This window comes from Vulpes lagopus, chromosome 23 (assembly GCF_018345385.1).
Source record: "Vulpes lagopus strain Blue_001 chromosome 23, ASM1834538v1, whole genome shotgun sequence".
NCBI lineage: Eukaryota > Metazoa > Chordata > Mammalia > Carnivora > Canidae > Vulpes > Vulpes lagopus.
The window spans coordinates 61,643,825-61,664,129 of record NC_054846.1 but is presented as its reverse complement, the minus strand read 5'-3'; the positions used below and the strand labels follow the sequence as shown (position 1 = coordinate 61,664,129).

The window sequence follows — 20,305 nt, the reverse complement described above, 5'->3', positions numbered from 1 at the left end:
GTCCAAAGAGAAGGGAGTTGCCCAAGGTTTTATGGCATATTACCATCCGAGAAGACATTAATACCTACTTTTCCTGGCACTCAGTTCCCTGCTCTTCCCATGACAGGCCTGAGTTGTGAGGATGGCATGGCGAAGGTCAGGAAGGTGGCTCACTGCCGGCTTCTCTGGCCAATGAAAGCCAATGAAGAAGTGGAATGCTCTACTCTTCTGGCTTTAGTTCTGAGGAAGCGAACCCTTCTGACGTGCTGGCTGACAAGGGGCTTGGGCTGCCCTCCCTGGCAGATACCACTTCCTCTGGTAATGGGCATGGCTGTAGAAGGCAGCTCAGAATGCCAGCCTGTGTCATGGTGGAAGTGGAGGGATGTGTCTGAAGGACAGAGAACGTTTCTTCCATGAGAGATGCTCTCTTGACCCGCAAGCCGGCAGGACACAGCTGAATCGGGCCCACCAGTGGTAGTCTGGGTAAGGCAGCAGGCAAGTAGTAGCAGCAAATAGATTCTGACCTAGTTCATCTTCAAAATTAGCTGAAGACTTCCACTCGAATCAGACATGTAGCATAAGTTCCCTTAGCTTGGGAGGTCCTCTCCTCAGAAAGGTCCCCCTCCTTCACAGACACTCAACCTGAGGCCAAACAAACCTTTGCAATTTTCAAGCCTTCCCAAAGTGGCCCCATGAATGCCCCCAGACACAGAAACCAACTCTAAATTATCTAAAATGAGATTTATTGCATTTCATGCAGTTTGAAGTCCATGCAGCAGAGGAGACTAGCACAATTTTTAATGCATTTTAAAAATTAAAAAATGGGGGTGGGGGCAGGCAAATGCACAAAGTTCTAGTCTCCTTGGGTCCCTGGGAGAGAAGGGTTTGGAAATGAAACCATCCACTTTCCATGGTGAATGAGTTCATCTTCCAAACGCAAGGAATGTTTCCATGGCCTCTGGGTGCAAACACACAGAGCTCTGGGACAAGCGCAGGGTCACGGGAGAGGACCACTAGTGAAGAGGAAGCTACATAGTCACCTAACTCAATCTGAGGGCAGAAGAAGACGGCAAATCCTGGGGGCAGCAGCTGTTCCAAGTCAGGAGAAAACATACCCCCCCATGAGGAGATTTGCTCCGGAAAAGAAGCGGCGGTAAGAATCAAAAAAGAAAAAAAAAAGAGAAAAAAAAAAAAAGGAAAGAAAAAAAAAGGGAAAACAAAAGAAATAGTTCTTCAACCACACTCTTCAAGAAAATGCCATAAATATGTTATTTAATATTTTCATTTCATAGCATTGGACACACAGCTCAACATACTGAAATATTGATTCCTTGGAGAAAAAAATGGAAAAAAAGGAAATAAAAAATATTGCATCTTTCTGTTGGAGAATCTCGGCCCCCAGGCGTGGGGCGTAGTGCACCAGTGTCCTAGCCTGCAGGGGGCGCCGAGGTCGCCGGTCCTCTGGGGAGGGAGGCTGTGCCCACCGCCCGGGGCTCTATGGCAAAATCTGTGTTGGGTGTTCTTGGTCTTGGCAGCTCAGGTGCTCAGTCGCCGGTCACCTGGGGGGCCTGGCCGTCGGAGGGCTGGTTGGCTGACTGGATGAACATGGGCTGGGTGAGGTCCTGGCCGGCAGGCATGGTGACTTGCTGGATCTGGTAGAGCTGCTGCGAGGAGTGAAGAGGAGAGGAGGTCACCCCTGGGAAAGGTGCACGCAGCTCCCTCCGGCCTCCCCTGGTTGGGGCCCAGATCCCTCAACCACCCCTGCTGTAAGGGGTCGGAGGGAGGAGGGGATGTGGGGCTCTGTGGGCCCAGGAGCAGCAGACACAGGGCACTCCGGCCCCCCTGGACTCCAGCCCCACTGTGGCTCCAGCCTGTGGCTTGCACTTCTCTGGGCTCTGCCCCTCCCGTGAGCTCAGAGCCTCAGAGCCTCGAGCTTGCTGCACACTGTTCCTCTGTGACCAACACAAGCAATCGGAACCACTGTAGCAGCTGTAGCAGCAACAGCAGCAGCAGCAGCAGCAGCAGCAGCAGCAGCAGCAGCAGCGTGGAAGCCAGCACTTCCCCAACTCAGTCTCAGTCATCCTCACTAGCGGGGGAGGGGGATTACCCTCTCGCCTCCTCCTTTCCTCAGAATATCTGGCTGGGGCTGAGGCCACGTTGAACCTGCACTTCCTCCTTGGGGCCTGCTGAGGAGGGCGCCTGGTTTTAAATACTAAGCCAGGACCCGTGAAGCATTGAGAAGTAGCCCACATAGCCACTCTGGAAGGACAGAGCCAGAGGGGCACTTGACTTCTCAGGTGTCCCCCTGAAAAACCCACAGGCAAAGACCCATCACAGGAGCCCAGGCATGTGCATGGGCTGAGGCCAGAGGTGGGTCCTGGCTCCTGTCCCTTCTGGGCAGCAGAGGGCACTGGCTTGGGTGTGTCATCCTGTCATGTACTCGGGGGTTCTCTGGGACCATCAGTGTGAGGGAAAGGAAAGATTCCTTCCTCACAGGAGCTTAGAATTACTGAATTCCGGGCACCAAGAGAGTTACAGAGATCCCATGTTCTCTGCATGTCAATGAATCCGTGCTATTGAAAAGCAGCATAGTCTAGGAAAAAACCAGCCCTAGAGATGGAAACAGAAGACCTGCATTCTAGTCCTGGTGCTGCAATGAAGAGCTGAGTGAGCACACACAAGACACTTCTGATCTCTAGGACTCCATTTACTCATCTGTAAAGTGGGGACTGGTGCTATATAATGTCTGAGATGACGTTCAGCTCCCACAAGTCTAAACCTAAAGGACTGGTACTCCAAATTAAAGACTATTTGCTTTAACAAGTTTTGTTCACTTGTTACCAGGAACTGGAACAGTTGCCCTAACTATCCAAACCCAGAGATCTCACCTGCTGCCCCCGACTACCCCTCAAGCCCCGACCCCGGCCAAGACTGGGTGTCCTACCTGTCCATCCGTGAACTGGCTGAACTGCTGCTGTCCTTGCTGCACTTCTGTCTGCGTGATCTGCAGGAATCAAGATGACAGAGGAGGCAGGTCAGCTGCAGGGTCTGGTTCACCGCTCCAGCAGCCCACAACCAGAAGGTTGTGAAGACCACATGAGACAATGCACATAAAATGCTCAGAATGAGGCCCGGCACAGAACAGGTGCTTGGGGAGTAGCAGGAGAGCAAGGGTCCTCCCCAATCCCCTGCTACTGATGGCTACTCAGAGTTGACACCACACAGGACCACAGAGCCCCCCCCCCCCCCGAGTGTGTAATATATACAACTTCCACAACCAGCTCTCTTAATGTCCACCTGCTCCCTGCCTGCCCCTCACTGCATGCTCCTAGGTGCCAACACAGCAGGGCCTAACATTTATAGCTTAGGCAAAAACCCTAGCCAGTGACTGCAGACTGCAAAACACTGGGGAGAGTGGGGAGTGGTCCCTTTCATTCTTGGAAGGTGGGCTCCAAACCAAACCGTATCACCTAGATTATCTGACTGGAATATGAAACACCCTGGCAAGGAGGTGGCCTTGGCTCTGGAAGCCCTTGTGGCACACCTATGAAGTTTTTTCCGAGACAGGCCACGTGCAGCCCTCTTGGCCAAGCAGGGGGTGGGGTGGGGGGTGGAGGCGGGTGGAACGAGGCAAACATTTACCACATGGGTTTACAATCTTACATGAGGATTTTAAGTACATTTGAAAAGAAATGTGCTGACATGTAGAAATGCATCATATAGTGTCAGCTGCTTGACATAGCCTGGCACACGCATACTTGTATGCATTCCTGTATCTACGGAACATCTGACTAGTACGTCCTCTATGTACCATCTCCTGGAACCATCACAGCCAAGCTGTAAGGTAAGGACTGTCCACTTGAGTGTCCTCACAACAGCTGAAAACACCCCATCAGGCTTTCCCATGAGGCTGTCAGGAGCAAGAGTGGAGCAGGTGTGAAAGGGCTTCATGAGGATTTCTTACTGTTGTTCTTGTTTGGGGTCTTTCTTCTCCTATAGGTTGTAAGCGGCTAGAGAGCAGCAGCTCTAAGTTTTGTCTTTTTAGCCCCCCAGTGCAAAGAAAGTATTTAAGAAATGTCTGCAAAATAAATGAATGACCCTGAGACAAATGTAAAGTATTCTTCATAAATGAGGTCAACTGTGCCTTGTGAGCCCCCAGGATTGCCCTTTCACATGAGTTGAAAGTTTCATTTACCTTTACATTCCATTTACATATTATTCATTCAACAAACACAGACCAAATAGCTACTATGTGCCAGGCTGTCACGATTATGATCTGTTGTAATGAAGACTCCAACTGCGCTCAGGTGCCCACACCCCCCACCCCCGGCCTTGCTTCTCCCCTCTCCTATCTGAAAATCTGACTCTCCCCACTTTCTGGCTTTAGTTTCTGGTCCCCAAACTAACCTCTGAGGAACCAAAAACTCTTCCTTCTTATTTCCTCCACCCTCATGCCGTGAAGTTTTTGGATTCCAGGTTAGAATCTCGCAAAGATTTTTTTTTTTTTTTTTTTTAAAGAGGGGTACCTGACGGTGTGACCAGTCTGGAGATGTAACTTCATGCCAGTCAGCCCCAAGGAAGTTACAGAAAAGCCCACGCCCTTATGTGAGCCAAGGAATGGGTCTGGAATGGGCCCTTTAATGATCCCAGAAACTACATGGAACTCCGAAGCCTTTTTGGCTCATTCCTCATGTTTTCCCAAATGAGATCTTTGGAGACCTGCTCTACAAACTCAGCTCTGTCACCACTGTCAATAGATACATCACCAGAAATGCAACTGGGCCAGACTTGTCCAGCTCTTAAACGATCGCTGCTTTTTTTGGGTCTGAGGCAGAAGAATCCATTAAAAATGCCTCCCCTTGACCAGCATTCCCCATCCCCTACAAATGATACCCGTGCCCCACCAAGCCCCAAGCCTAGGGAGGCTGCCCCCTCAGCACCCATGACTAACAGTCTTCTGTATCATAGGGCGTGAGAGGAGATGAAAGGGGCAGTCTCTGGCTAGGTGTGCCTAAGTAAAATCCACGTAAGCTTTCCAAAGTGCACAGAGGGTGCCAGAACACAATAGCTATTTGGTTTTAAAGATAAAACTCAGCCTGACGATGAGGCACACTGTCAGAACGTCTCCTCTGGTGAGACACGCACACACATACATCAGGCTCTCTTTAAGTGTCCTTGAGATTTCCCATCCTTTGCATTTCTTTGTCCCTTGAGAGTAAGACGGTAAGTAAGAGACACACTTTGAATCCAATCCTCCAATAAACTCCCATCTGTCCTTTGGGATGAACAGATGTGCAGGGTGCAGCTCTTGCTGAAGGGTGAGGTGGCAAGAGAGCCATCGCTCCAGTCAGTCCCCTAGCCATGCCCTACATCTCTGGGGCACGTACCTGTTGAGCATTGGTGGCAAGTGTCTGGATCTGTCCCTGCACGACTTGGGTGCCTGATACAGGCTGGGCTAAGCGAATGTACTGTAGCTGGCCGGCATTCAGCTGAACCTAGAGCGGGGCAGACAAGCAGGCACGGAAGACTGAGTATGACCCCAACAGGCAAACTTCCCATGACCAGAGGTGGTGACTGCCACTCCCCTTCTGAGACCTCCAAAGTAGTACCTGCAAAGTTTCTCTTCAACAGCAGTCAACATGAGCAAAACCATAACATCCCTACCCGGCAAGTCATAATACACAAAAGAGAGTATGTTCCCTAAGTGGACTTTGGAGAAAATTCCCAGAGGATCTGGTCACATATGTGAGGAACAGCATGGCCACACCTTCAACATTCACTGGCTCTCAGCCGTCTGCTCAGTTTATCTTAGGATTTTATCCCATACTGTCAGACATGATCGGAATGCTTTGTACCGTAAGTGTGGGCCATTCTCCACTCTATCTCCAAACTCCGCCACCCCAATTCTTGGGATGGCTGATCTAATACTGAGAACTCCAGCATCTGTCAGGAGCCCAAAGCAGATGGCCAGCACTCTGCGCCCTAGCCCTAGTCCTGCCCAACCCATGCTGCACATCTTGGAAGAAAAAGCTGGCCTGCTTCACTATCTCGGTCCCCAAGAGCCAGAACCAACAGGGGTCTGTGGGACTTTTAGGATCCTTGGTGTTCAGCACTTTCTTCTGGCCAAACTCCTCCCAAGGGGAAGCTGAATCAATAAATGTTTCACAGAAAACCCCATCATGGGAAACCAAAGCTACAAAAATGCCCTTAGAGTCCCTCATGCTTAAGATTAAGTCTCAGATAATACAATAATACTACATGCTGCATTTAATTGTTCACTAAAAGCCTTAACTCAGACTCTTAACGCTCCAGTGTACCATGAAAGTCTCAGTGCCTCGGGCGGGAATGGAGAGACCAAGGCGGCTGGCTGCAAGAGAGGAATCGTGGCTCAGCAGAGGAGAGTCAGCAGAGCACTGCCAACATTCACATTCGGGATTTGGGTGATGAAAAGTGGTGCCAGGAGGACAGACTGGTCTCTATCCGGGGGCTCAGAAACCACTCTCACTGGCTGCCCAGCCTGTCGTTGTTGCAGCAGTGAACTTCGTGAGGCAAACGGGCAAGTCATGTCTCTTTGTCCTGGAGCAAAGGGAATTTAAGACCGAATTCCCTTGCAGGGAATTTTACTTCCATGAGGAAAATGCTGATACACGAAGCTGCACTCCTGCCTGCAGTGTTAAATCACACTGCTTCTCTACAACTTCAGCTTCAAAGAGGATTTGAACCACCAAGAAAAGACAAATACTTGGTAGTGAGTGTAGTTCTTAGAAGTTCTTGGTAGACCAAATTTCAGAATTGTCCACTTACAGCAAATTGGAGGAATAGAAAACCTAAACTCGTTAATCTGGTTCACACGAGACAGGGCAAGATATTATGACCTGCGATTCTTTCTGAGACTATGCCAAGAAGAGCTGCTGGAAGTTGTGATGCCAGACACAGATTGGCCCCGCCTGAAGTCCCATAATGTGGCTGCTGGGCAACAACACTAAGCTGCTTTTGGGGATGAAGGCAGCTGGCTAGAAGCTGGGGAAGATCGTCTGCTGGGACCAATCGTGGCTGGTCCCAGAGTCACCAGAACTCCAGCCAAGGAACACAGGATGAAAGACTAAAGCCTATTCCCAAGAACAGGGAAGGTGTAGTGACAACCACAGGGATTTTACGTTTCCCAGCTGGGAAGAGCTCTTTGCAGAAACTCAGATGCGACTGAAAAGTTGTGAGCCAGACAGTTCCAAGCAGTTCTTAGAAGCAGAAGCTCTTTTAGGCTTAGGTTTTCACATCTGGTGATGCTCTGCCACAATGATAGGTCTGGGGACCCTGGCAGCGTTTTGATGTTAATTACAGGACAAATATGCCTGCCCTTTGAATTTTCAAAAAAGAAGCAAAGCTTCCTTCCTGAATGTCCTCTCTATTGGAGCGAGCACTCTGAGGAATTTATAAGTGCAGACTTCTGCAGAAGTTATCTGAGAATAGTGAATTCTGCAGCAAATCTATGCTAACGCTATGTGTCCTGGAAGGTTAAAAAGACTGGAGTTAAAGTTACTGCAAAGAGGGAACTCTTCTTCTCTGGCTTAAGTTCTGGCGCCTTCACATGTAAAACTGAGAACCATTCAAGAGAGGTCTTTGGTTGGTGGCTGAGACAGTGAGGGAAGGCACCTGGAACTAAGAGGGGTATGTGTGTGAGAAAGAGACAGAAAGAGAGAGAGAGAGAGGAAAAAAGTGGGAGTGAGAGGGTACAAGCTCTAGCAGAGGGAGAGTGCACCAAAAAGTAGAGAAAGGGAGGAAAGGCAGGAGGGGAGACGGAAAGATAGAGACACACACACTCCACTTTCCCTAAGTTTTCTCTTGGTCTATTACCCCGTTAACTTAATAAGAACAGTTTCAAAAATGGAGCTTTTCAAAGAGGAAATAGTTAACCAAGTCCAAGCGAGTTTCTCTATCTGCCTACATGTCATTTACAAGAGGAAGGGCAAGGGGCAGGAAAGAGAAGTATTGCTCCGTGTCACTCTTTCCACACCTTTGGGTGGCAAAATGACCAATGTATAGATGGCAAGTGTTAAGATGGGGCATTTTTTACAAAAGAGCAAGTATAAGTAAAAAAGCCAACAAATCCAAGAAATGAAATCCCTCAAGGCACACAGGAAGCAGCAGTCCACAGTGAAGGGATGGATAAGTTAAATGAAAGCCAAAAATACACTTTGCTGCAGGCTCCACTGGGAACTGACTCATGAATATGCAACAAGTGTATTTATGGCCTTCTCTATACACCTCCCTCTTATTCTCTGCTAATCAAAAGACAGGGAGGGCTGCCTCACAGGGCCTTCAGGTCTTGGCATGAACAGTGGTTACGAGCATTCTCTGCGTAGGTGGAGTGCAGGGAAATCGAGAGGAGCTGCCCCACGGTGGTGAACCCGAGCAGGATTAAAAGAGAGCAGTGAGCATACAGTGAAGCAAGCTGTGGTCTGCACTTACACGGATATAAGTTTAGAGAAATGTATGTACATACACACGGGTATATGCAATATTCTGTGTGCGTTTAAGATCTATAAGCACTCTCGTTACAACAGGAGCACAGTGCCTTGTAGATGCGAGGCAGAGCAGGCTTACCGGGATCTGCTGGATCTCTCCTGTGTTCGTGATGATCTGCTGCATCACCTGCATAGTCTGTCCAGTGCTGCTCTGGGCCTGCTGGGCTTGACCCTGTGGCTGAGCCTGAACAATCTGGACCTGCTGACCTTCTCCAACCTGCATGGTCACGGGCGTGGTCTAGAAAGAAGAGTAATGAGAAAGCTGATTCAACCCTAGCTCAGAGCCATTAGGCTTATCAAGGGGTTAACGATGAGCAGTTAACTGGCAGCAAACCCCTTCCATGGATGCCTAAACTCATCTTAATACAAATTAACAACACTCAGAGTCTTTTGGGCCTACAGCACTGTTTAAGTTTATTCTCCAAAATAAAAGATGAGAAAGCCATATAGATTTGTAGTCTCACAGTACAGAATAACTGCCCAGGCCCCAAACATCTCTATGGTTCAAATGCTGCAGCTTTTCAAGCCTCCTCAGTGACCAAAAGGCACATATGTTACAAAAGAATCCAAAGTAACCATTACAGTTCACTTGAGAAATGGCCAAAGTCAAGTGGGAAGCAGGTGAATTTGGAGAACAAATTAAATGGAGTGGGGTTGGTATGAATTTACTGAGTTCAGGATCTTGGGACTCCTTTCTAGGGATACCAGACACTGGAAGGAAAATAAACTACATGCTGGCTTTGAGCAAGCAGCAGAACGACTCCAGCCCACACTGGCCAGCTGGCTGCTGTGGATCAAGCTCAGCTTTCCACCAGAGAGGCAACCACCACTAAGACCTGGACATTAACTAAGGCTACCCAAGGAACAGAATTTAACAAACAAGAACTTTAACTCTCTAGAAACAGGAACCTTAGATTTAAGAAATTTCTGTCCAATATACATGACTTGGCAGATTCTGAGTCTCTCAAAAATGTTCATGGACTTGTAGTCCTATGAAACTTACGCCTCTGAGAGATGGCAGACTTAACTGTCAAAAGGGTTGGTCAGTCACTTGTTCAAATTTCAAAGCTTTAGGGACACCTGGGGGGCTCAGTGGTTGAACATCTTGCCTTTGGCTCAGGGCGTGATCCTGGGGTCCTGGGATCAAGTCCTGCATCGGGCTCCCTGCATGGAGTCTGCTTCTCCCTCTGCCTCTGTCTCTGCCTCTCATGAATAAATAAATAAAATCTTAAAAAAAAATTTTTTTTTCAAAATTTCAGCCCCAAATGTGCCCTTTACAGACTACCTAGAGCAGGGAGCCCAGCACATGCTGTTCATCTGGTGGGGGTAGGGGGTGGTCATGGTGCCAGAAGGAAGGTGGAATCTTTTAAAAACTACACCTACACTCCCAATGCCCGGATTCAGCCGTGACCCTCCCCACTCTGAATCCAGAGTCACTTCAGTAAGAAGACGCTGCGAGCCTTCTATCGAAGTGGCCATCTTATGTTTCTGACTACACAGGTCTCCTATGCATCTGAAGTTACAGGGGAAGGGGACGTGCTCTAGGAACCCCAAATGAGATTCAAGGGACTACTAGGTAAGGAGAAATTACTATGACCTGGAGGTAGAAGGAAAGAGGACAAAGGGATCTGTGTAAAAATACATGCAGTGGGCTAGGACAACAGGAAACACCTCCCGTTCTCACACCCGTATTCTCAACTCAGCCTATTCTCCCAACCTCCAGGAATAGAAGTTTCCAATTTTATGATAGAACACACAGGATTCACTTTACCAAAATATGCTTTCCTTCCAACTTTAATATGTATTCTCTCCACAAAGGTTATCTGAACTCAACTTGAAACAGGCATTACTATAGGTCCAAGGAGGGGGACACAGCACAAGGCCACCCTGAACCAGAAGGACAGAGAAACAGCAGCTGGGAGACACTGGGAGAGACCAACTCCACCATACCTGCAAGCTTCCTCACCAGCTCCAAGCTGAGCAAGTCTGGGGTAGCAAAGAGGAGAGATGAAATTCTTGCTAACTAAAAAAAAAAAAAAATGCATACTGCCAACTCATCACTGTACTTTATCAACTCAATTTTCCCAAGAGGATTTCCAAGGTATTTCTAAATCCTTTCAGGAAAATGAAGGCTTGTGTTAGCATGGCAGCTGTCAAATCATGTATGGGGTGCCCTGCTGTCAGGGCACAACAGCCATGAGCCTCTTCGGATGTTCAGCCAATCAGACCCTGTGCTTGATGGACTCCCTTAAAGTTTGCTCTTGTAAAGGGATAAAGCCTTTGCCAGGTAAAACTCTCAGCACTGCAGGGGCACAAGCATTAGCCAAAGAAGGTCCCTTAGGCATCAGGGTATAGTGAACGCCTTGAAGCAGGGACTCAGCTACAATCATCTTTGCGTTAGCACAGTGTCTGGCAAAGAGAAAGCACCCTAGTACTTTCATTATATGGATAAGAAAAAGTGAGGCAGGAAATAAATCCTGAGGTCTTAATTAATATTTAAATCTACCTCTGCCTCAATTTTCTTTTCTTTTTTTTTTTAAAGATTTTATTTATTTATTCATGAGAGACACAGAAAGAGAGGCAGAGACACAGGCAGAGGGAGGAGAAGCAGACTCCATGCAAGGAGTCCAACGTGGGACTCGATCCCAGGAATCCAGGATCACGTCCTGAGCCAAAGGCAGACGCCCAACCACTGAGCCACCCAGGCATCCCCCAATTTTCTTCTTGTAAGCAAACCTAGCTCCTTACCAGCAGACACAAGGCTACCTGGGATGTGTCCTCCACCTCTCTTTGCAGACCTGTCTAGATGTTCCCCCAAGCTGACTGTACCCTCCTACCACTCCCTATGCAGGTTCCCAGCTCCAAGCATTTGCTTGTGCTGTAATCTCTTCTGGAAAGCCCTCCTTCGCCTCTTTACATGATTCATTGCCATTGTTCCCTCTAAGACTCATATTATTCCCTTTAGGGAACCTTCTCTGACACCTGCTTCTACCACTTCCCTCACATTTTGTTAGGCATCTCTTTAACAAGATCCCATAACACCCTTTACATGGCCCTAAGAGTTTCTTAACACTTCCCATGTGGTGGTATTATATTCTTTAAGTATTTGTACCCTATTAGATTGTGGAGATTCTTAAAATAGGGACTGTTTTATTCATGCTAGTATCCCCAGCACGCAGGATAGGCTTCAATGTTTGGTGAATAAATTAATACTTGACAGGGAATTTGGATTCAGAGCTCAGAGAACAGAGTTCTCTACAGCCTCTCTGATCTCCAACAAACATGGATGTTACTGCTTGCACAATAAGACCGTTACGGAGAAAGAATATTCTGATTGCTACTGTAAAAAGAGGTCACTTGACACAACTGTGGTGCAACAGAGAAATGACAGGGACAAGGGGAGGAGAGATATGCAAGCTGGTGATGATTCCTACTCTCTTCCTTAAAGGTCTAACAGTCCAATTCCGGTGTAGACAGCAGACACGGAGTTCACTTACAATACCTCCTACAGGGATGTCACTACTCTTCAGGGGGGCACTTTCTCCCTTCTAAAATTTAGCTCATAGTGATCCCAGAGAGCGTCTCATTCACTGCACTCTCCTCATGTGACCCCTGAGGAAACCAGGGCCCAGAGAGGTTAGGGTGACATATCACCTGGGCAGCTGAATCTGGGGAGAAGCCTAAGTTTTCAGACTTCAACTCTGGTGTCCTATGATGACTGGCCTGCCTCTCCGCCCAGGCCAGGCCTTCCCCACCCCAAACCTAAGTGGCGCAGTCTTGCTGGCAGGCACCCCCATACAGCTCACGGACCTGGCCCTGCTGAGGCTGCGCAATGATGATCTGCCCGGGTTGGATGGTGGTTGTGGAGCTGCTGGTCTGCTGGCCCTGCTGCTGTCCCTGGACTTGGACGGCGGCGGGCTGCTGAGCCAGCGTGAAGTAGTACTGGACAGGCTCGGCAGGAGTCACAGACTGGCGCACCTCCTCCTGTGGGGTAGAAGGAGAGGCAGGTAAGAGGAAAAGAACTGACTCAGCAGCTGCCACAGTGAATTTCCATTCTTCCCCCACACAGACTCTGTGCAGTTGCCTGCTGAATGCTGAGCTCTCCACATTTGAAGCCAAGGGAAAGTGGAATTTGAAGAGACCAGTTGTGCTAAATCAAACTAAAAATAACAGATTCCATAGGCTTCACAAAACATACAGCCAATTTTCTGAAGTACAGAGTAATCACCCATTGCGTGATGAGTTGCAAATGGGCAAATAATTACCGTAACTAAAAACCACGCACCAGCAGTGCTTGTCAGTAAACGCTGTTGAGGCCTGTGATCTGCAGACAGTGCTAATTGCAAGCACTGGGAAGATGCTACCCAAACATCAAGCTCTCAGGCCAGCCCCGTATCTCCCAAATAGACAGCACTCTCCTTATGTGGTGCCCACCAGCTCTGGAGGGACAGAGCAGTGGAGAGGAAAATAGGGCTTTTCCTGGGCTAGAACTTTAGAATTCAATGTCAGGATTGAGAGCACTGGTAGGCAAGTGCCCCGCTTTTCACAGTACACCAAGAGCTCGGTGGTCACCGAGGGCCATGTCTAGCCAGCATCATGTCTGGTTCTGGTTGTACTTAGCCACAGAAGCGCAACCCAGGGGGCCTGAGGGACACTCTCCGCTGGGGGGCTGCCTTGGCTGACTAGGGAGGTCGCACTCTGTCCGATCTGCTGGGTGAAGAGACTGCTCCTTCTTCAGCTGACGTTTTCCATGGCAGAAGGAGTAAACAACCCTCTCCCAGCCACCTTGAGCTCACAGCTGAGAGTGTAGGATGTTTACACACACTACGGCATGGTTAGAGCCTGAGGGTCCGGGGTTGATAGGCCCCTGACCACTGACACAGAGATCGGCGTCTGCTCCGGAGAACCCTGCGACACACGGTGCCCCTGCCTGGGACAACAAAAACAACAGAAACATACATCCGCTTGGGCTGGCTGAGCAGAAAATAAGCTTAATTTACTCACTTCCTTGTTCTGGGCTAAGTTTGTCAGATTCAAGAAAAGAGGAAAAGACACTTCTCCAAGGTAAAGAGATGCCGTGGACTGCCTCAAAGCTCCCCAAGTGACAGTGACCCAGTAGGTACTGACTGCATACCCTCAACTAGGTTAGGCACCCCAATCTATGTTGCACAGTCCCTTCCTCACTACACTTTGTTGTACCTACTTATCAAATTCACTGTCTTCCCTGTTCCAGTGGAAGCACTATGAGGGCTCAACTTTCTCTTGCTCTCCGATATCGCAACCATTTATTCCCTTGTAGGTGGCACTCAGTAAGAGGTTGCTGAATGACAAATTTATAGAGCCAGGCAGAGAACTGCAGGTAGGAAAGTGGTTTATTTTTATTTTTTTTATTTTTTAAAAGTAAATTCTATACCCAACATGCGGCTTGAACTCACCAACCCCAAGTTTATGAGTTGCATGCTCTTCCAACTGAGCCAGCCAGGTGCCCCAGAAAGTACTTTTTTTAAAACTTAAGTTGGTATTATGACATAGTCTCTTGAACCTAACACCTGTTACCGATAGAAAAGAGTACATAAACTTTCTTTTGCTACCTCTAGGATTCTGTGGCCATAGTGTGGGGAGAAGCAGATGTCTGCTGTAGAACAGAGCCTGCCTGGTGACTCTGGGCCCTGGATACTAGAAGTAGGATTGCTGCTGTCTAGCCTTTCAGGAACTGGAAAGATTCTCTAATGGCCACCCACCCAGCCTCAGAAGACACTTTTACCATTCTGGGTTTCTAAGCTAGTCCTCAAATATGAACAAATTTTCTAGGTTAATGCATTCTGTGCTTCAGACCTAAACAGTTTGAACCCTGAACATAACCACACTAAGGCAGAACAAAAAGGAGGGCCCCTTTATTTTCATCTAGGATTCAGTTTCCAGAACAACGTAACTGTGACAACAGCACCTCCATTTCAACTCAACTTTTCACCATTATAAATGAAGGTCAGCCTGTCAACTAGCTCTTGACTATGTCAGGGATAAATACTAATACCCTCCCTTAACCAAGAAACAGGGACCAACTGCTCTTTTCAAAGCTCTTGAAATAGGTTCAATGTATTTATTTTCCACTGAGAGTGCCCCTCCTATTTTATAAAAAACATCAATCACTATAGCCTAGACTTAACTTACAAAAGTTCTTGGGTAAACAAGAGGGTAGAAGACTGAGACTTTCCCAGAACCAACTTGAAGGCAGTCAGGGAGGAGGAAGAAACTGGCATTTCCCGGCCTTGACCTGTTACAATTCTGTCTCCAGTTATCTCTCACTGCAACTAACCTGCAAGTGAATACAGCCTTTCGCCAAAAAGAAAAAAAAATCCTTAAAGCACCTCTTCCTGAAGCCAAAATACTCCTTGCCAAAAACTGTGACAGCAAGTAAAGAGCTTCTCCTATACTGCCTTACCACACCCTCTTAAATTATTTATGAACTAGGCAGTGCCTAGGACACCTGGGAGTACCTAGCAGAGGTGCCTGGATTGGTGCTGGGAGGACCAGGCATGGCTGCTCTCAAATCACTGGAATGGAAGGAGGCACATCTAAAGTTCTGCATTATGAAGACTCACCCGGCCAATGGAGAACAAGCTAGCAAGGGAATGATTATGCTTGGTTTAAAGAAATGGGTGAAGAGAAAATGACATTTCAATGGTCAGGAACTTTCAACTCATAGCTTTAGTGGGGGTAGAAGTCAGCCTCAACTATCCTCTGCTTCTGAATACTCTTTCCTTGCTTCCCCGAAGAACAAGAGAAATTTCCAAGCATCTCTGAGAAGTCAAGGATCTTAGATCTACAACTCAATATTCCTGGCTAATTTCTTTCCCCAGCAATGGGAAATCACCCCTTGTGCTAGAACAATCTCTGAATGACTGAATCAATCCAGAATGGGGCACTTGCTCAGCTTTCGCAGTGGCCTCCCTGACCAGAGGACGTGCTCTTGGAATCTTTTCAGAAGTGGAGACCGACGAACATCAGAGAACGAGCAGCATCCCATCCTCGGGCCACTGCTACAGGGTTGCACAGCCAGCCTCAGAATGAAAAAAGTACATTCGCTTCAGTAGCCAGAAATGAACTGCTGTCTCCTTCAGAAAGGGTGAGTTTTGGAGAGTAGGCGCTTTTAAAGGACTTAAGGAGGTGCCAGCCAATTTGGAGCTGGGGAAAACTTCATGTCTACAGAGGATTAAAAGTGCTATCTTAGAATTTCAGGCCAGCTTTCAGCAATCTCAACCTTTCAAAGGCCAGGCAGCAGCTGTCCCCAATAGGATGCCAATCAATGGCTTGAACACCTACAAAGACCTGAATCCAGGCAGCAAGGAGCTGTTTCAGCTAGACACACTTTAAAAGGAGATGGATCACAACATTTTGAGTCAGGCTAGGATGGAACTAGGAGCGGCCTGACACCCTGAGACAGCCAGGGACTGAGGACTTGAGGAAGGGACAGGACATGACCCCTCCTTCTAGCTGGCTGGTTCAGCAGACAGCCCACAGAGATTGAGCAGGAGTCAGCACAAGGCCTGATTTTGTCACAGAGCTCACCACCCTGTTTTTAAAGGGCGCTTCTGAAACAAATTCCAACAAGGAGAGCAGGGATGCAGTAGCATTTATTTTGGGGGAAGAGAAGTGGTCTGAGTTCTTGCTATCGTGACGTCTCATAGAGGAGAAAAACGCCCCAAGCAGAGGAGCTGAGCCCGTGGGCACAAACCTGCAATGGTCTCAAAGGCGGTGTGCAGATGGGGACGACCGTGACCGTGGCAGCCTGCCGCTGTAAACATCCGACTGAAAGCCCCTCTGAGCACCTTACAGCTTCCAGTCAAGGATGTTTACAGTAGCAAAGACTGCCCAGAAAGGACGGAGCCGCAGTGAGGCGCCCTGCTCTAGTGATAGGGCACAGAGGGCTGGCTGATCTAAAGGGCCCCCGGTAGGGCCAGGATTACAGAGGTCCTTTAAGACGCCCACTTCTACACTTCCTAACTGGTTACCAGTGTGAGACAGCAGAGGAGAATGGTGGTCACGAATGACTCCTGTTCTAAGGCTAATATATTATGAAATAATTCATTAAAAACACTTAAAATTTTATGAGTAAGGTAAAGTAAGCAGAACAAAGCATAGCTTTGCTCCTGCCAGACACTGCCACTACTCCCCAAGTATCTCTACCACACCTACTGAGTCAGGCAATCCACTTCCCGCAAACAATGAACTATACAGGACAGAGATCTATTACAATTACAATTAAGAGCTTGATGCACCTAAGGTGCTGAAAAAAAGTCAGTGTGACCTTTGGAGAGGGGCAGGCAAAAGAGAGGCAAAGACAGATAATCACGTTCTTTCCCGTGATTGCTTAGAAAACCGTTTAAGTGACGGTTCTCAAATCTGGCTGCACATTAAACAAATCTGAAAAGCTTTAAAAAGTAGTGTGGTCCAGGCTTCCCCCTCACAGATTCTGATTTAGCTGGTGTGGGGTGAAGCCCGGACACTAGTTTTTTTAAACCCTAACAGATGATCTAATGTATAGCCCGAGTACTACACAGAGAATCGCAATCCAGAGTAAGAGAAAACCCAAGTCCATTCACTCCAAACACCACTGTGCACATAGAGCTATTGCTTTAAATCTTGAAAATCTAAAATCTGTACCTTACTGGGAATGTGCTCCCATCCCAGATTAAGAACTCTGAGAGACTCCCTAGGGTACCCTGAAATGAACTTCTTTACTTTTTTTTAACTTGTCTTTAATTCTCATTTTGTCTACTTTCTGAAATACCACCTCAGAGGCACTGAGTTAAAAGTATCCATAAATGAGTAACAGAGGGAGATGTTAAGGATGGATCTGGTCTAGAGAAAGAAAAGCAAAAGGAACAGGAAATGACTTGAGCTGAGAGAGGAGCGTATCTGACACCAGTGTGCAAGGTGCTCTTCGGTCAGAAGCAGCAGCAAGGCCTTCCCAGCTCACCTGACGCTTTGGAGGTTTCAGTTCATCTCTTGGAACAATATCGATGAGAAAGTCAAACTGATCAAATTTTGTAATGGCCATGGCGATATCATTCCTCTGTAACAAAGAAAAGCAGGGTGAAAAATTAGCCTAGGGAGAAACTAGTTCACCTGGCTTTATAACCTCCACATTACAAGTAAGATAAGATGATGACTTCTAAGTCAAAATCAATAACCATGGCCAAGGCTATAGCTGAAATAAGCACAAACTAGCAAACTTCACATCAGACCTGATGGACAGACACTAACAAAGATATACCTGTAGCTCATGCTCTAAAAAGCCTCCAATTATGACTACTACCACCTCTGCTGGATCCTACCCCAAGTCTTCCCCACAGTTGTTAAATTATCATCCTCCAACTAAATTTGTACAAATCTAGCAATCTCAACTGGCAGGTTTCTGGTTGTTCTGTGGTTAGCAAGGTCATGCTATTATTCAATCTTACAACCTTTTGGGATCTCTACTGAATCCTAATTAAATAACTTTTTAAAATATTTTCTAGTCACTGATCTATAGAAAGTTCCAACAAGGCTACGACTTTTATTTGGAATTTAAAGTCACAATGTTACATGCATGGTTTAAACCCTGTTTAATGTGATATGAATACCAGAAGTCTGAAGTTACTAGAATTGACTGATGATACTGAAACCAAGCCTTGTTCCAATGGAATTCTAAGAGTGATACACTTGTCTTTAAATAATAAAACCAAATTCAAAAAAAAATTAAAAACTTATATAAAACACATTAAGTATCCTTATTTGTGCACTTCATTGTATGAAAATTTTAAAGAAAAAAAAATCGGCCAGGAAAAAGTAATGAACTCTAGTGAATGATATGCACGTTAAAGACTTTAGGGAAAAGTAAACTTTGAAATGCATTTAAAAATAGATGGGGGCACCTGGGTGGCTCAGTCAGTTAAGCATCCAACTCTTGATCTCAGCTCCAGTCTAGATCTCGGGGTCGTGAGTTCAGGCTGCATTGGAGCCCAGCATGTAGCCACTTAAAAAAAAGAAATAGATGACTGGATGGACAGAGGGACAGATACAGGGATGAAGCTAGTAAATTGTTAACGGCAGGATCTAGGTGGTGAGTATAAAGGTGCTCACTATTAACTTTGCTTATGTTTGAATTTTTTCATAATAAAATGTTGAGGGAGAAAGTCAACATAGTAACAGAAATCCCTAGTAATCTCTATGTATCACATCTTAAGAGAGGTGACTAACTAGACAAAAATAAAGGGGGATGGAAATTTTCTGTATTTTCCCTCTCTTGTCTCTGTGATGGCCCCAAGCCACTGAAATGCAAAACTCCAATCCACCCTTGCCAAGCACCAGCTTGATAATAAACCCTCCAACCGAAGCAGGGTGCATCTTAAGGCTGCCAGGTCTCATTTAAGATCAGTACAATACAGTATCACATTCCTGATGATGTCACCTACTCAAAGTTATCTAAACAGCTCATCTATGGATGGAATTGGGGGAGTGGCAGTGGTAGGGAACAAAATAATAAGCACTTCCAAACATACACCAGTGTTCTACAGAATTTTGGAAACACAAATATACTTAAGTTGGTCTTTTTAAACTTTATTTTGCCTTTATTAATGCTAGTAATATTTTACTGAATACTCCTATAAAACACAGAAATCTTAAGGACACAGCTTGATGAATTTTAATAAATATCTGCAGCCAGGTAGCCATCACTCAGATAAAATTATAAAAAGTGTCCTTCTATCCCTTTCCAACCAACTGCCCTCCCCCCTACTTTATTTCTATCACCATAGATGGTGATAGTATATGGTATTATTATGTGCCACATAATTTTTTTCCTCTGGTTTCTTTGGCTTAACATAATTTTTCAGATTCACCCATGTTGTATGGATCAATAGTTTTTTGTTGTTGTTGCTGTTGAATAGTAATCCATTTTATGAACATATCCCTTTTGTTTATATATCCCCATCTTGATGGATACTTGAGTTGTTTCTAGTCTTTGGCTATTGTAAGTAAGGCTGTTATAAATATTCTTATACAAGAGTCCACCCTTTGGGGTGTATACCTAGGAGTGGGATGGCTGGGTCATACAGTAGGGACATATTTAAGGTTATTAGAAAGTGCCAAATATTCCCCAAAGTGACTGCACCACTTTGCATTCTGCCCAGCAGTCCTATAGAAGTTTCAGTCACTCCACTTCCTCATCATCAGTTGGTACTCAGTCCCATTCCAGTGAGTGTAAACCAGTATCTTGTTTTCATTTCTATTTCTCAGGGGACAATGATATTGCACACTTACTCATATGCTTATTGGTCATCTGGATATTTTTTTTTTAAGATTTTATTTAAGACAGAGAGAGAATGAGTGCATGTGCATGAGTAGGAGGCAGGGGCAGGAGGAGAGGGAGCTGAGCTGGGAGCCTAAGATCATGACCTGAGCCAAATGCAGATGCTTAACCGACTGAGCCACCTAGGAGCCCCAGGATACTTTTTTGAAGCCCTATCCAAGTTTGTTCACTTTACTTTTTAGTCTGAATTGATCTTGAAGGTAGCTTTAACTGGATCTCTCTAGAGTTACAGGCTTCCTTCAAAGCAGCATAAAGTAAGTTCTCAATGTCTAACTGCACTAGAATGTAGGTTTCCCGAGGGTGGGGGTTTTGGTCTCTTATGTGTGTTAATCCCCAGAGCCTAGAACAGCACTTGGCACATTGTGGATGTTCAATAAATATTTGTAGAACAAATATGCATGCATCTTCAATTTGGAGGTAAAGGGAAACAAAGGAGAAAACAATTTACTTT

The 20,305-nt window shown here is 46.5% G+C and overlaps 1 protein-coding gene across 3 annotated transcripts in view; it reads right to left on the bottom strand.

The window, feature by feature from the left end:
• Positions 1–705: 705 nt before the first annotated feature.
• Positions 706–20,305, bottom strand: part of NFYC (nuclear transcription factor Y subunit gamma) — a 67,275-nt gene continuing 47,675 nt past the window's right edge. For 2 of the 3 annotated variants that reach the window (XM_041738437.1, XM_041738438.1), the window contains exons 5-10: positions 17,482–17,577; positions 12,312–12,485; positions 8,581–8,739; positions 5,367–5,474; positions 2,924–2,983; positions 706–1,643 (exon numbers count right to left, since the gene is read on the bottom strand). In XM_041738437.1, coding sequence (XP_041594371.1) covers positions 1,524–1,643; positions 2,924–2,983; positions 5,367–5,474; positions 8,581–8,739; positions 12,312–12,485; positions 17,482–17,577 — 717 coding nt within the window. In that variant the 3' untranslated portion in view covers positions 706–1,523. The remainder of the gene's footprint in view (positions 1,644–2,923; positions 2,984–5,366; positions 5,475–8,580; positions 8,740–12,311; positions 12,486–17,481; positions 17,578–20,305) is intronic. The other variant, XM_041738436.1, reaches the window with a different exon arrangement.